The sequence below is a fragment of the Procambarus clarkii genome, chromosome 19, assembly GCF_040958095.1.
Source record: "Procambarus clarkii isolate CNS0578487 chromosome 19, FALCON_Pclarkii_2.0, whole genome shotgun sequence".
Taxonomy (NCBI): Eukaryota; Metazoa; Arthropoda; class Malacostraca; order Decapoda; family Cambaridae; genus Procambarus; species Procambarus clarkii.
In genome coordinates, this window is record NC_091168.1 from 17,017,581 (window position 1) to 17,032,328 (window position 14,748).

Consider the following 14,748-nt stretch of genomic DNA (forward strand, 5'->3'; position numbering starts at 1 on the left):
GTGCCCTCATGGCTCTCGGGTCCTTTAATCCGGTTCATCCAGTAGTTGTCGAGATCCAGCATTGGCTGTTTCTCGTTCACAGTAAATTTAAGTCGGTTGAGTTTTGTTGGGTTCCCAGCCATATTGGTGTGTCTTTAAATGAGCGTGCGGATGCTGCCGCTAAGGAAGCTGTCCGCTCTTGTCCCATCTCTCGTAAAGGCATTCCGTATTCCGACTTTTACCCAGTTATCCATTCCTCAGTCCTTACCCGTTGGCAGGCTTCTTGGTTGTCTGTTACTGGTAACAAGCTACGTACTCTTAAATGTTGTGTTTCCTCGTGGCCGTCCTCCTTCCACCGTAACCGGCGGTGGGAAACGGCTCTGGCGAGGTTGCGTATTGGCCATACTCGCTTAACCCATGGTCACTTGATGGAGCGCCGCCCTGCTCCTTATTGTCCTAGTTGCATTGTCCCTCTTACGGTCGTGCATGTCCTTCTTGAATGTCCTGACTTCCAGGACGAGCGTGTGTCTTGCTTTCCGACCGCCCCTCGCGGTCACCTGTCCCTCGATAGAATTCTTGGTGACTCGGATACTTTTGATATCGTTCGCCTTATGCGTTTTTGTTCTCGTATTGGCATCCTTGGTGATATTTAGCGCCCTCTGATTATTTTGCGTATTTGATGGTGCTACATAGCCTTCCCGGTTTGGTGCCTTCTTTTGATAATTACTTACTTGTAGTGTTATTACGCTATATACACACATTATGTGTAAGTATCTACCTGTTTTATTCACCATACCTGTACAAATAAGCTGGTATGGTGCCCAAAGACCATAGTGGCCACCAGTAAACAACATGACAAGTCGTGCAGACGACACACCTCCCTCACCAAAATGGCGGCTCCCAACCTACTCTTGCTGTTATTACACTATACACATGTTATATATAAGTATCTACATTTGTGTTCACCATAGCGAACCACTAAGCTGGTATGGTGAGTGCAGTTAATAAAAGGTGGCCACACAGTCAGATGATGATGCCACCACCCTCCCTCCCACAGCATTACTCCGCCCTCCATGGAGCACAGCGCTAAATATCACCACAATCCTGCTATTATCAGAATCCTGGTCAGTTTTATCACAGTCAGGGGTCTTCTGTAATACTATAATCGCTAAATAATAGCAGTATCATATATATTATGGCATTTGTAGGCGGTGCTGTGGTCACAAGCTGAACAGCGGTGCTGTGAGCTCGTGCTGCATGCGCCAGCCTTAGTGGCTTCCTCAATACTGAAGGTCTTACACCCAAGAATGTTGGCCTGGATTTTTTCAAGGTGGTATCTGGCAACTATCAGTCATGGCTGTACTATAGCTGACCCTATCCCAGGCGGGGTGTTTAAATTATAGCGCTAGACACGAAATCATATATATATATATATTTATATATATGATGTGCGCAGTTTCGGTTATGTCACTGAAATCATATATATGTATGTTTTGCGCGGTTTAAGGGTTAATGGGGTGGAGCAAAATTATAGAATTTTGGGGAGGGGTCATAATGCAGAATTACTGTATATTAATACAAACATGCATATATCTGTAACTAGAAAACCCCATTTGGGAAGTTCCATTTTGCAAGATGGTAATCTGCAAGGTACAAAAATCATAGGAAAACTTGTGCCAATTTTGGCTATTTCTGTGCTGCATAATTTTGTAAAAGAATATGGCTGCAACAAAACACTGAATTGCATAAATTCACATTGCACAATGGTGTACTGTTTCAGATTGTGTCTAATTGGGTACTTCATAAAGGTTTAATATTTTATGGCAGAAATTAACCATGCCTCTTGTGTTCACTATAGCCAATATTGCATTTTATTCAGATCTTTTATTTTCATTTATAGTTAAGGCTAAGTTTCAGTTATGCATGAAATGAAACTTAATAACTGTAGATTATTTCTGGCAGTTCAGAAATATTGTCATTAGACATCTCATACAAGAAAAACCAATGTTGGGTGTAATGAAATGCCAATTTCTGAATGAGCCCCAGTGGCTCCTTGAAGCTGTTATCACTGATAGTGCCAAGTACTAGGTCACATAATCAGTGGAGTTCTGTATGGCCTACTGGGGACCAAGAGCCAGAACTTGGTCCTCTCAGAGGTATAGGGAGCAGTGGTATTTATTAATTTATTATACTACCCCCTGGAAAGGCACCCAGAAAGTCAGCAAAGCAAAACAGACTTCAGCCGGCTTTAGAAAAGACCGAAGCCTTGAAAACCCCCCAAAGATCTCCCCCAATAAGGCAAGCAAACGATTGAAAAGTTTTGAAACTAGCGCCAGCTTGTTCACCGTATCTCATCCATTTGTTTGAATGGTGAGGTAGCTCATGGTCAGCCAGCAACACCATTAGGTTCTATGGTAGATACGCAATGGCATATGTAGGGTATGGCAAGCATGGCATGTGCCCTGAGTACTTTCTATCAAAGTCAGGTAAGCTATCCTCGGATAGTGGAAAAAAATAATTTTCTTCAGATGTATGATCCATCTTTAATTATATTATTATTGTATGTGGTTAATGGATTTATTTCTATTAACTTCATAAAATAATAGTAATATTAATAGTGTGTTATGGAGGCACCTCTAGCAATAATGAACTAAAGTAGTGCGAAAAATTGGGCAAATTGTACAGTTCTGATGTTGATGGACAGCAGTTATTTGAAGAAAGTTTGGATTGCAGAATGTTACTATCAAGTCGAGCCAACGTGAAAATATCAAGACCTGAAGAGCTTCTCAAATTTAATGTTCAATATGGAGATGAGTGTGTCTTCCACAGTCTTTGCATTGCTATTCAGATAATGCTAACTCATCTCAGTTCCCATCTCCAGCTGTGAGAGATCACAGCAAGTTAAGTGCTTTCATACACTTTCATTTTCGAGAGCTTCCATGGGTCAAAGCAGACTCTGACCTTGCTCTGCTAAGTGTAGAAAGAGAAGAAACTAAAAAAAATGACTTTGACCACATCATAGACCAATATGCATCAAGAAAAGCAAAGAATATGCAGTTGTAATTTTCATGTAGTGTCATAATTGGTCAATTAAATTATTAACAAAATTCATGCCCTTCAAGAAGACCTGGACAAAATAAGTATATGGAGCACCACTTGGCAAATGGAATTTAATGTCAATAAATGCTATGTTATGGAATGTGGAATAGGAGACCATAGACCCCACACAATCTATATATTATGCGAGAAATCTTTAAAGAATTCTGATAAAGAAAGAGATCTAGGGGTGGTTCTAGATAGAAAACTATCACCTGAGGACCACATAAAGAATATTGTGCAAGGAGCCTATGCTACACTTTCTAATTTCAGAATTGCTTTTAAATACATGGATGGTGATATACTAAAGAAATTGTTCATGACTTTTGTTAGGCCAAAGCTAGAATATGCAGCAGTTGTGTGGTGCCCATATCTCAAGAAGCACATCAACAAACTAGAAAAAGTGCAAAGACATGCTACTAAGTGGCTCCCAGAACTGAAGGGCAAGAGCTACGAGGAGAGGTTAGAGGCATTAAATATGCCAAAACTAGAAGACAGAAGAAAGAGGTGATATGATCACTACATACAATATAGTAACAGGAATTGATACAATTGATAGGGAAGATTTCCTGAGACCTGGAACTTTAAGAACAAGAGGACATAGATTTAAACTAGCTAAACACAGATGCCGAAAAAACATAAGAAAAGTCACTTTCGCAAACAGAGTGGTAGACGGTTGGAACAAGTTAGGTGAGAAGGTGGTGGAGGCCAAGACCGTCAGTAGTTTCAAAGCGTTATATGACAGAGTGCTGGGAAGACGGGACACCACGAGCGTAGCTCTCATCCTGTAACTACACTTAGGTAATTACATGTGTATGTGCATACACATGTGTGTGTAATACACCTTGTGTGTGTGTGTCTATTTATGTATATGTGTATATATGTATATATACTTTTTCTTTTGGAAGGGGCTTTGTTCCCTTCGCTGTTGACGGGGAGCTGAAGGAGCAGCTTGCTCTGTTGGCTCTCGCATGGTCCCACAGTTAGTGGGCGCTTTTGGTTGTCTTCTGGCCTCTGGTGGCGGCGTCGGCCGGCTTCTCCCCCTTTGGGGGGTTCAAGGCTGGTGGGTTGGGCTTCTTCCCCTGCGCTTCATCATGTCATCTTAGTGGGTGCGTTGGACGTGGTCGATCCGCCCCATCCATCTGGGGTTCCCATCTGCTCTATGCAGACATGGGCCTGGTGAATCTGCGGTTCTTCTGGACTTCAGTATGCTCCCTGGATTCTATGCCCTCATCGGAGGACTGTTGTCTCCGGTTCGGCTTCTGTTGGGGCCGGGTGCATGTATGGTGGCTCTGGACCTCCAGGTCAATTCTTGGTACGTTTTTCTCCAGTTTCCTGGGACTGGCACAGTTGATGGTGGGGCTTCAGGCTTGCCACTTTTGTTGCTTTCCCTAGTTTGTAATTGGCACTTAGTGTTTATGCATCTTTACTGGATCTTGGTGCCTTGTCTGAGTCTGCTTGGGATTCGGTGTCTGGGCCTACCTCGACGACTGGCTGGTGTGGGCTCCCAGTCGATCTGCTTGTCTGCTCGCCAGGTGTGTGGTTCTTTCCAGATCGCCGAGTTTGGTTTCCAGGTGATCCGGAGGCCGTTCCATGTGTTTCCGTCCCAGGTTCGGACCAGGTTGAGTCTTGTTTAGGGCTCTTGGACCTCTACTTGTTTTTCGCTCCAGAAGTGTTGCTGCGGCTGTGGTCCTGCCTTTGGCAGTTCTTGAGGGGGTACCGGGTTGCTCGGCGGTTGCTCGAGCAGTTGTGCAGGAGTTTGAACTTTGATGTGCTGGTCTGCCCACAGGGTTGGGTTTAGCTTTGGCATCTGTTTGGTTCCTTCAGAGACTCCCTTTCTGCCTCTCTTGCAATCATTGGGTTCGTTCGTCTGGGGATCTTGTGTTGGTGCTGTGTCACCAGCTTTCCCTTTGGGGGTTCCGTGCGTTAGCACCTCCCCGAGCCTTCTCTCGATGTGTTCACGGATGGGTCATCTCTCGGCTGGGGCTTTGTGACCAGTGCTCACCAAGTCGGCTGGGGATGGTGGGGTCTGTCCGTCCGTTGGGCTCACAGCACGGTTCAGGAGTTTGTCGCGTTCTGGGTTGCGCTTCGGAGGGTTCGGGTCACTCGGTGCTCTACCATTCAGCTCCATTCGGACTGTTCTCTGGCGGTTCTTTGCCTGAACCACAGGGTTTCTCTTAAGTGTTTGCCTTTGGGGTTGGTCCCTTTGAGTGGCTCGTTTGCTGGATTTTTGCGGTTTGGCTAACCGTGAGGTTCATGTCCGGGGTGTGTCCTACGTCCTGGCGGACAGCCTGTCTCGGTTCATTCCCCTGTTAGCAGATTGGCCAGTCGTCGCCAACTCATTTCGTTGGCTCTGCCAAACGTATGGACTCCTGGCCATGGACGTCTTCAAGTCGGCGTGGTCTAGGCGTCGCCCATTCTATGTGGTGCCCTTGCCCGCCTGCAAGGCGTTCACTGTGGATGCCTTTTGGCAGGACTGGTCGAGGTGGGGGTACCTGTTCTTCTCCTGGTCCAGCTGTTGCTTTGGGTTCTGGCTCAGTTGGAGCCCCTTCCCATTAGAGTAGTCCTCATGGTCCCTTGGTGGCCGGCCCAGCTTTATTTTCAGACGACGCTTGATAAGTGTCCGAACCCGGGGCATTTTTCCCACAGCTTCGCCTCTTTCGTCAGGTCGGACCGGTCCTGTTCGTGACTGGTTCGGCCTTCTCCTTGGCTCTTCGCATCTGGTATTTTGACGCGGGTATCACCATCTGTGGTGATCAGATGGCTTTGTTGATGGTGTCCCACTTGCAAGCTTCATCTCGGAGACAGTATGATGTTCCTGGTGTTTCTATGCACCTTTTTCTTGCTCTTCGTAGGTCGTCTTCTCTTTCGCATCGAGTTGTCTTGTCCTTTCTTGGGTTTTCAGAACTACAGTTATTTGATTCTTACTGTTGCCTCATTTTGTGTGGCGCTGGTGGAGTCACTCCAGCTTGTGTTCGAGGTGGACGTCACATCTGCCCCGTTTCGTACGCTTTCTCGTGCTTTGTTTCACCTCCTGCCTGCTCATGCGTTGCCTGAGCCATCCTGGTCCTTGATCAGGGTTCCCTCTTATATTCTCCTCAGTTTGTGGTAGCCCCTTCGGTTCAGATTTCTGCTCTTTGGTACTGGTGGTAGGTTTGTACGTTTGCAGACTTTTTTCTGGGGGGAGCCCCGTCGGCTCCCCGGAGCTATCCCAGGCTGATATGCTAATGTCAGACTTTGGCATCAGTCATGTGTATGGAGTTCTTAGGCCTACCGGGGACCACGGCCAGAACCGGGCCCCCTCAGAGAGGCAAGGGGAGCAATGGCCTATAGAAGCCCCCGTGTAGTTGGAAGCATTCTATGTCTGCCATCGACCGGAACAGGCACCCAGAAAGGTAAGCGCCCCAAAACAAACCCCTATTCTGGTTAAAATTGCTACCTAAAACCGAACTAGTGGATAGAACTCCCCAACCGAAAACAAGCAAACTAGTGTGACGTCACACACTGCCGCGCCGCTGTCTGCGCAGCTCCCCCCTCCCCGGGAGGGGGAAGGGGGAGCCCCAGACCCCCCGCGCCGGCTACCCACACCTCAGTTCTTGAGGCTGATGCTATAGGCGATGGTCGTGTGCTCTGGCTCCGGTGTCGCTACTGCACTGTGCTTTGAGTGTGGTGTTAGTTTTGTGGGTGCGAGAGCCAGGAGTTATCTTCAGTACTCGGGCTGCATGCGCCTAGGGCTGCCTTCCCTAGGTGCCCTGTAAGTACTGCCCTTGGGGCTTGGGGCCACCTTCCACAGGCTCCTCGGGGTCTGCCTCTGCTGGTCCGTTTTACCTTTCGGTTTTTCGGCCGCCTGTTGGGCTCTTGGGTGTTCTGTTCTCCCTTGTTACCGGCAGGTAAGAGGCAGTTTGCACTGGTAGGGGCGCAGGGTGCTGCTCAGCTTGTAATTCCCGACATCGCGGCCGACTCTGTTCCTTGGGGTTCGCTGTCCTCTTGCGGGGTTTTGTTTTTCTTTTTGTTTTAGCCTGGTGGGGGGTTCTGTCATTTTATTCAGTTTGTTTTTGCCCTTCCACTGTTCTCCTCGGTGGCGCCCCCTGCTAGGTCCCCGTGAGTGTACACGTCCCTGGGGTTCAGCTTTAGAAGTTTGCTTGGTAGTTTTGGGCGCCGGTTTGCAGCACCCTGCCTGGGACTACCTGAGCGCGAGTCCTCTTAAAGTAAACGCTCAGGACCCTGGGAATCCCCTAGGGGGCGCGTGGGTCCGATGGATGTGACCCCGGAGTCCCCACTTGCTGTGTGCGAGTTTGAGGGTTGCTCGGTCCCCTTGTCTCAGGGTGACCCTCATTGTTTTTGCCTCTGCCACGCTGCCTGTTGGGTCGGTGATACTTTCGACCCTGAGTCCTGTGAGTGTTGCTGCTTGCTTGTGCCTCAATTTACCCAATCCTCTGATGATTCTATTCGGGTACAGGCGGCACGTGCGTTGCAGTCTAGGTTTCGTCTGTTGCAACGCGCTCGGTTGGTTGCTTCCCCGGATGCCCCGGGGCTGCCCCGCTTTGCCCTTTCGAGACCCGGACTTGGGGGTGGGGGTCACTTCGATCCTGGTTCAGTCCGCACCTCCTCGTCCTTCCCCTTCTGTTCGTTCTGGTCCCCCGCCCCTGCTTCCGGCCCCGAAGCGTCTGAGGGTTTCGGGGTCGGAGCAGGGGTTACTTGATCTCGAGACTCGGGCAGCTTCGGGGGTTGCCCCTTCCGGGGGGGTGGCAGAGGCATTAGAGTCTTGTCTCCCGGCCGAAGCTTCAGGGTCTGACCAGTGGGCCCCCCTTCCTCCAGCTTTTCCGGCTGCTCCGTCCTTGTCTTGTGGGGTCGGGGCTTGGGGAGAGGACTCGGCCTCGGGTCCTGTGGTGGCGGACCTCGAGGCTGGGGAGGGGCTGACTTGGGGGCCTTGGGCCCCGCTGGACCCCGCCTGGGTTTTTCTTCCCACTGAGCGGGGCTTATTGTTACAAGGAGTGGGGTTTTCTTTCCCCCCCTCTGCGTACGAGTTGGATTTGGTGTCGGCCCCTCCCCGGGTACGGTTCCGTGTTCCCCCGGGTACGTCGGTTCCGTCCTTCCGGAGGTTTTCGGCTTATCGCATCCAACCTGGTGTGGTGCGAGCGGCCTTTGCAGCTTACCTCCTGCGTGACCCGGATTATGCCTCGGAAATGGATCCGTCCACGTTCAGGTTTGGGACTTCGTTCCCTTTCTGGCTCCGTTACGAGGTTCCGGAGTCGTCCTGGCTAGCAGACTGCCCCTTGTTTGGTCTGGATTCCTGGCATTCTTTGTCGTTCCCGCACGCTGGAGTGGCGGGAAGCTTCCACGGTGCTTCAGGTTTTCCTGGGGGGTGAACTTGCGTACCTGAATGAGTGCTTGTTTGCCCCTGCCCTTCCCCGCGATGTGGGCGTTATTCAGCTCCATGTGCAGGTTCCCTCCCTTTCGGCGGCGCTCGTGGCGGAGGACTTGCGCGCTCGGGGCCTTTTGTGTTCGGCCTTGCGGTTCTTTTCCCTCCTGGAGCTGTCTTCGGATTGGCTCGTGGAGGATGTGGGGACGCTTGGGTCAGTCCCGGGGTCCGGCACCTTGTCCTCGGCTGCGCGTTCGTCGGCTGCCTTGTTGAAGCTGTTCACGCCGATTTTGCGGGATGCGGTTTCCCTGTTCTATGCTTCCCGTCTCGCGTGTCGGCAGGCGGTGCTGGGTTCCTCAGTGGAATCTGCTTGGGCTCTGGCTCTTAGGCGTTCTTCACCTTTTTGTCCTCTCCTGTTTGGGGAGTCGGCTGTGGCACAGTTTATTCAGGCTGCGTCGGCGGCTTGTCGTCCGATGTCGGACTTGTTGGTTTTCCGGGGGTCCCGGGGTGGGTCTTCCCGGAAAGGTCGTGCCAGGGCTTGGGGTTCCTCTCGTCGTGGTAGGCCTCTGGTGTCAGGTTTGGGGTTGGCTCCTCCTGCGGACCCTCCCTCGTCTGGTCAGCGCGGTGTTCGCGCTGTGCGGGGTTCTGGGTCTCGTAAGGGTCGCCGGCCCTTTCGCGGTTTGCCCCTTTGATGAGGCGATGGGGGGGCGGCTTGCGCTGTTCGCCCGCGCCTGGTCCCACGATTCGTGGGCCTTTCGGGTCGTGTCTCGCGGCCTGCGGTGGCGTTGGGTGGCCCCTCCCCCCTTTGGGGGGTCGGGGCTGGCAGGGCAGGCTTCTTCCCCTGCGCTCTGTCGAGTCGTCTTGGAGTGGGTACGCTTGGGCGTCGTCGAAACGACGTCGTCCCTCAGATGGGTTTCCCGTCTGTTTCCGGTTCCGAAACGGGACTGCGCGGACCTGCGGTTCATTCTGGACTTGTCCCGTCTGAACCCCTGGGTTCATTGCCCCTCCTTTCGGATGACTACGCTGTCTCAGGTTCGGCTCCTCTTGGAGCCGGGAGCTTGGATGGTGTCCCTGGACCTCCGGGACGCTTCTTGGCATGTCCCGATTCATCCGCGGTTCAGGGACTGGCTCGGTTTTGTAGTGGGGCGTCTGAGTTACCGCTTTCGTTGTCTCCCGTTCGGGTTGAACCTGGCACCTCGCGTGTTCACACGCCTTACACGGGTTGTGGTGGCTCGTTTGCGTCTCCTAGGTGTTCGGGTGTTGGCCTACCTCGACGACTGGCTGGTTTGGGCTCCCAGCCAGTCAGCTTGCTTGCTAGCCAGGGTTTTGGTTCTTTCCCAGCTCGCCGGGTTCGGGTTCTTGGTGAACTGGAGGAAGTCCCATCTGGTTCCCTCTCAGGTTCGGACTTGGCTGAGTCTCGTGTGGGACTCTCGAACCGCCTCCTTGTCTCTCCCTCCGGAGTCTCTCCTGCGGCTGCGGTCCCGCCTTCGTCTGTTTCTGGAGGGCCCTCGGGTCACCCGGCGGTTGCTCGAGGGGCTGTGCGGGAGCCTGAACTTCGCGATGGTGGTCTACCCGCCGGGTCGGGTTTGGCTTCGACGGCTGTTCTGGTTCCTTCGGGGTTCCCCCTTCCGCCTCTCTCGCGATCGCAGAGTTCGACCCCCGGGGGACTTGCGTCGGTTGCTGCGTCACCGGCTTCCTCTTTGGGTTTTTCGGGGTTCAGTGCCTTGGCGCGCCTACCCGAGCCCTCGCTCGCTGTGTACACGGATGCGTCGTCTCTCGGCTGGGGTTTTGTGACCAGTGCTCACCAGGCCGGCCAGGGGCGTTGGGATCCGTCCTTCCGTCGAGCTCACAGTACGGTGCGGGAGTTCGCGGCAGTGTGGTTTGCTCTGGGGAGGATTCGGGTGGCCCGCGGATCGACGATTCGGCTCCATTCGGACTGCTCTCCGGTGGTTCATTGCCTGAACCGCGGGGGTTCGATGCGGTCCTTGTCTCTTTGGGGTTGGTCGCTTCGGGTGACTCGTCTGCTGAGTTCTCGGGGTTTGGCTCTCCTGGCGGTTCACGTACGGGGCGTGTCCAACGTCTTGGCCGACGCCCTGTCTCGCTTCGTTCCCCTCTCCACGGAGTGGACGGTCGACGACGAGTCCTTCCGTTGGCTTTGCCAGACGTACGGGCGCCCCGAGGTGGACCTCTTCGCATCGGCGTGGTCGCGGCGTCTTCCAGTTTATAAGGCGCCCTTCCCCGATTGCGAGGCCGTCGGGGTCGATGCCTTTCGGCTCGACTGGTCGAGGTGGGGGGTTCCTGTACCTCTTTCCCCCGGTTCGGCTGTTGCTCCAGGTCCTGACTCGCTTAGAGACTTACTGGGGAAGAGTTGTCCTTCTGGCCCCTTGGTGGCCGGCCCAGCCTTGGTTTCAGGCGCTGGTTGCTCGGTGTCCGAACCCGAGGGTTTTCCCGCGGCTCCGCCTCTTTCAGCAGATCGGGCCGGTACGTCACGTAGCTGGTTCGATCTTCTCCTCGAGTCTTCGCGTATGGTTTGTTTTGACTCGAGTCTATCATCATCTCTATGGTGATCAGGTGGCCTCCTTGTTGGTGTCCCACCTGAGGGCTTCTTCTCGGCGGCAGTATGAAGTTTCCTGGCGGTCCTTCCGTTTCTTTTTGCGTCTTCGTCGTCTTAGCTCCTTGTCTGATCGGGTGGTCTTGTCCTTCCTCTCGTGGTTGTTTCAGGACCGTCATCTTATGCCTAACACTGTCGCTTCGTATCGTGCGGCGCTGGCGGAGCCGCTTCAGCTTGCTTTCGGTATCGATGTTATGTCTGCGCCGTTTCGCAAGCTGTCTCGTGCATTGTTTCACCTCCGGCCTGCTCATGCGTCGCCTGAGCTGTCCTGGTCTTTGGACAGAGTGCTCGCTTTCCTTTCATCTCCTCGTTTCGTTGTGGCCCCTTCGGTCCAGGATTGTTTTTCCAAGGCACTTTTCTTGTTGGCTTTGGCCTCTGGGGGTCGGGTAGGGGAGCTTCATGCTCTCCTCCGGCGCAGGGGTTTCTGCTCTTTTGGTCGTGGTGATAGTTTTGTTCGTTTGCAGCCGTCTCCTTCTTTTCTGGCGAAGAATGAGACTGCTGCGTTCCGGAGGGGTCCATGGGTGGTTGATGCTTGGTTGGTCAGGCCGGGGGTGCATCATGTTTTGTGTCCGGTTGCGGCGCTTCGCCATTATTTGCGCGCCACAGCTTCTGTGTCCGGGGACGCGCTGTGGGTTGATCCGGTTTCCCTTCTTCCCTGTTCGCGGGTTCGGGTCTCTCAGGTCGTCCGCAGGGTTATTAGGTCCAGCCAGCCTGCGGTCTATCCCCGTGCCCATGACGTTCGTAAGTTCGCGGCTCTTGCTGCCGTCTTTGGGAATATGTCTTGGTCTGATATTCGGGCGCGGGGATTTTGGCGGTCGAACAGGGTCCTGGCTGCTCGTTACCTTGTGAATGTCCCTGGGCCTCGTCGGGCCTGTGTTGCTTTGGGTCGGCGGTTGCAGCCAGTTGTCTCGGCTTCGAGTTGAGGGGTGAGCGACGACCGCCTCCCGGGTAAGTCCCTCTTTTTCTGTCCGTGGGTAGTTAGGTCCGGGGAGCCGACGGGGCTCCCCCCAGAAAACCAGCGTTGAATGTAATGAAACGCCATTTTCTGGGTGAGTCCCGGAGGCTCCCCGGCATCCCTCCCTCCCTCCGGTCGGCGGTTTTTCGCGTTTTTGACATCCAGCCTCAAGAACTGAGGTGTGGGTAGCCGGCGCGGGGGGTCTGGGGCTCCCCCTTCCCCCTCCCGGGGAGGGGGGAGCTGCGCAGACAGCGGCGCGGCAGTGTGTGACGTCACACTAGTTTGCTTGTTTTCGGTTGGGGAGTTCTATCCACTAGTTCGGTTTTAGGTAGCAATTTTAACCAGAATAGGGGTTTGTTTTGGGGCGCTTACCTTTCTGGGTGCCTGTTCCGGTCGATGGCAGACATAGAATGCTTCCAACTACACGGGGGCTTCTATAGGCCATTGCTCCCCTTGCCTCTCTGAGGGGGCCCGGTTCTGGCCGTGGTCCCCGGTAGGCCTAAGAACTCCATACACATGACTGATGCCAAAGTCTGACATTAGCATATCAGCCTGGGATAGCTCCGGGGAGCCTCCGGGACTCACCCAGAAAATGGCGTTTCATTACATTCAACGCTGGTTTTTTGACACAATCGACTTGAGAATGGTCCAGGACGGAGCGAAACGTTGTCGTCCCTTCACCTTCTAGTGTGTGGTCTGGTCAACTTACTTTAGCCACGTTATTGTGACTCATGGCCTGCACTTTGCAGCCTTTCTCTGTCCTTCTGGCGGCATTCGAGGTGGCTGCTTACCGGGGGAATGTCCTTGGGTTATTGTTGCTTGCTTGGTTTGGCTGGGGGTGCGTCCTGTGTTGTCTGGTTGCGCTTTTTGCCGTTACCTGCGTACCGTGTCTGGGGATGCGCTTTGGGTTGATTCGGTTCCCCTGTTCCCTGTTTCAGGGCTTTAGTCTCCCAGGTCGTCCGCAGAGTTTTTAGGTCTTCCAGCCTGCGGTCTATCCTTGCGCCCGTGCTGTTCGGATGTTTGCAGCTTTCGCTGCTGTGTTGGTGACGTCTAGGGCTCATTTCAGGTGTGAGGATTTGAGGGTAGCACAGGTTCCTGGCCGCCCGTTCTTTAAGCACACGTCTGCTCCTGTGCATTCTTGTTGCCTTGGGTCGCAGATTGCAGCCTGTTGTCTCGGCTTCACGTTGCAGAGTTTGTGGCGGTCGCCTCCCGGGTCAGCCCTTTCTTTTCCTTCTCTTTGGGTATGAAGCTCCAGGGAGCCGTAGGGGCTCCCCACAGAAAACCAGCGTTGAATGTAATGAAACGTCTTTTTCTGGGTGAGCCCCGGAAGCTCCCTGGCAACCCTCCCTCCCACCGGTCAGTGATTTTTTCACGTTGGTTGAAGCTTAGCTTTCGAACTGATGCTAGGCAGCCAGCGCTGTGAGGTCCGGGGCTCTCCCCTTCCCCTCTAGGCGCGGAGAGGGCTGCGCGGACGACCGGCGCGGCAGTAAAGTGTGATGTTTGCTTGTTTCCTTGGGATTGTAGGGAGTTTCTACCTCTCTGTTCATTTTTTCGTTTTAGTTTTTTACCATGTGGGGTTTGTTTTGTTATGCCTACCTTTCTGGGTGCCTAACCCCGGTCAATGGCAGATATGGAAAACCCCAACCACAAGGGGGTTTTCCAGGGCCATTGCTCCTTGAGACCTCTCTGAAGGGGCCAGGTTCTGGCTCTGGTCCCTTGTAGGTATGAACTCCTTAGCTAATGTCCCGGTCTAATATAACATACATTAGCCCGATAAGCTCCAGGAAGCCTCTGGGACTCGCCTAGAAAATGGCGTTTCATTACATTCAATGCTGGTTCTTTACTTTGATCGTAATTTCATTCTCATAATTTCTTTCCAATACTCTCCTTATATTAATGTATTCGTTCCTAGCTCTGTTGCATCTATTCCTGTTGTCCTTTGTCCATTCTCTGTACTTTCTCCACTCCTTCCTACTTCTCATTTTTGCTTTATGGCACTGTCTGTTAAATCATGGCTTATTATATTCCCTCCTGCTTTTTTCCCTTTGAGTTGGTATAAAACTCTCTTCGGCCTCTTTGCATTTCCACATGAGTAGGTCCATCATATTTTGTACTGTTTTTCCTTTCAGTTCTTCCTCTCACTGCAGTTCTCCCAGATACTGTATTCCCTAACCTTCAGTAATCCTCTTTCCTGTAGCCAACTCTCTATTTCCAGACCTCTTGTCCCATGGTCACAATTTTAAACTCAATCATGTTGTCAAAGAATAGGACACAATGATCACTGGCTCCTAGTAGTATTTATCTGTATATTAATAAGACCCAACCAATTGTAAATAATTCGGTTAATCTAGTATTTTGTGTTTTTTCTTAACAGATGCTAATTGAGGATGAAGGACCAAATTCACCAACCTGGGAGAATACTCCAGTCACTGCTCGCAACCCTAAGGTAAGTCCATGAGTAGCTGTGAATCAGACGAAAATCTGTTAAAGCTTTGGGTATCTTTATTTTCAAGTATAGAGCTATAGTTTTATTTTTAATGATACATGTACAAATCATAAAGCTTTGTGCATATCTTAATTTGTTTATCTTTGCTGCATAATTTATTAATGTATTTACAGTACAATACATACTAAGCAATCTCACCTAACTAATTTTTTCTAGTTAGGCTACGCTGTGTAGATTTTTGGACTTGCTAATTATTCCTAAATTAATTACAATTACTGTTAGTTATAATATAATTTTAC

The 14,748-nt window shown here is 52.0% G+C and overlaps 1 protein-coding gene across 2 annotated transcripts in view; it reads left to right on the forward strand.

The window, feature by feature from the left end:
• Positions 1 to 14,748, forward strand: part of uex (metal transporter uex) — a 674,542-nt gene that overhangs the window by 599,534 nt on the left and 60,260 nt on the right. For both annotated transcript variants that reach the window (XR_006772789.2, XM_045741424.2), the window contains exon 15: positions 14,378 to 14,449. Coding sequence is in view for 1 of the 2 variants with exons in the window: in XM_045741424.2 (XP_045597380.1) it covers positions 14,378 to 14,449 (72 nt within the window). In the remaining variant the exon portion in view is untranslated. The remainder of the gene's footprint in view (positions 1 to 14,377; positions 14,450 to 14,748) is intronic.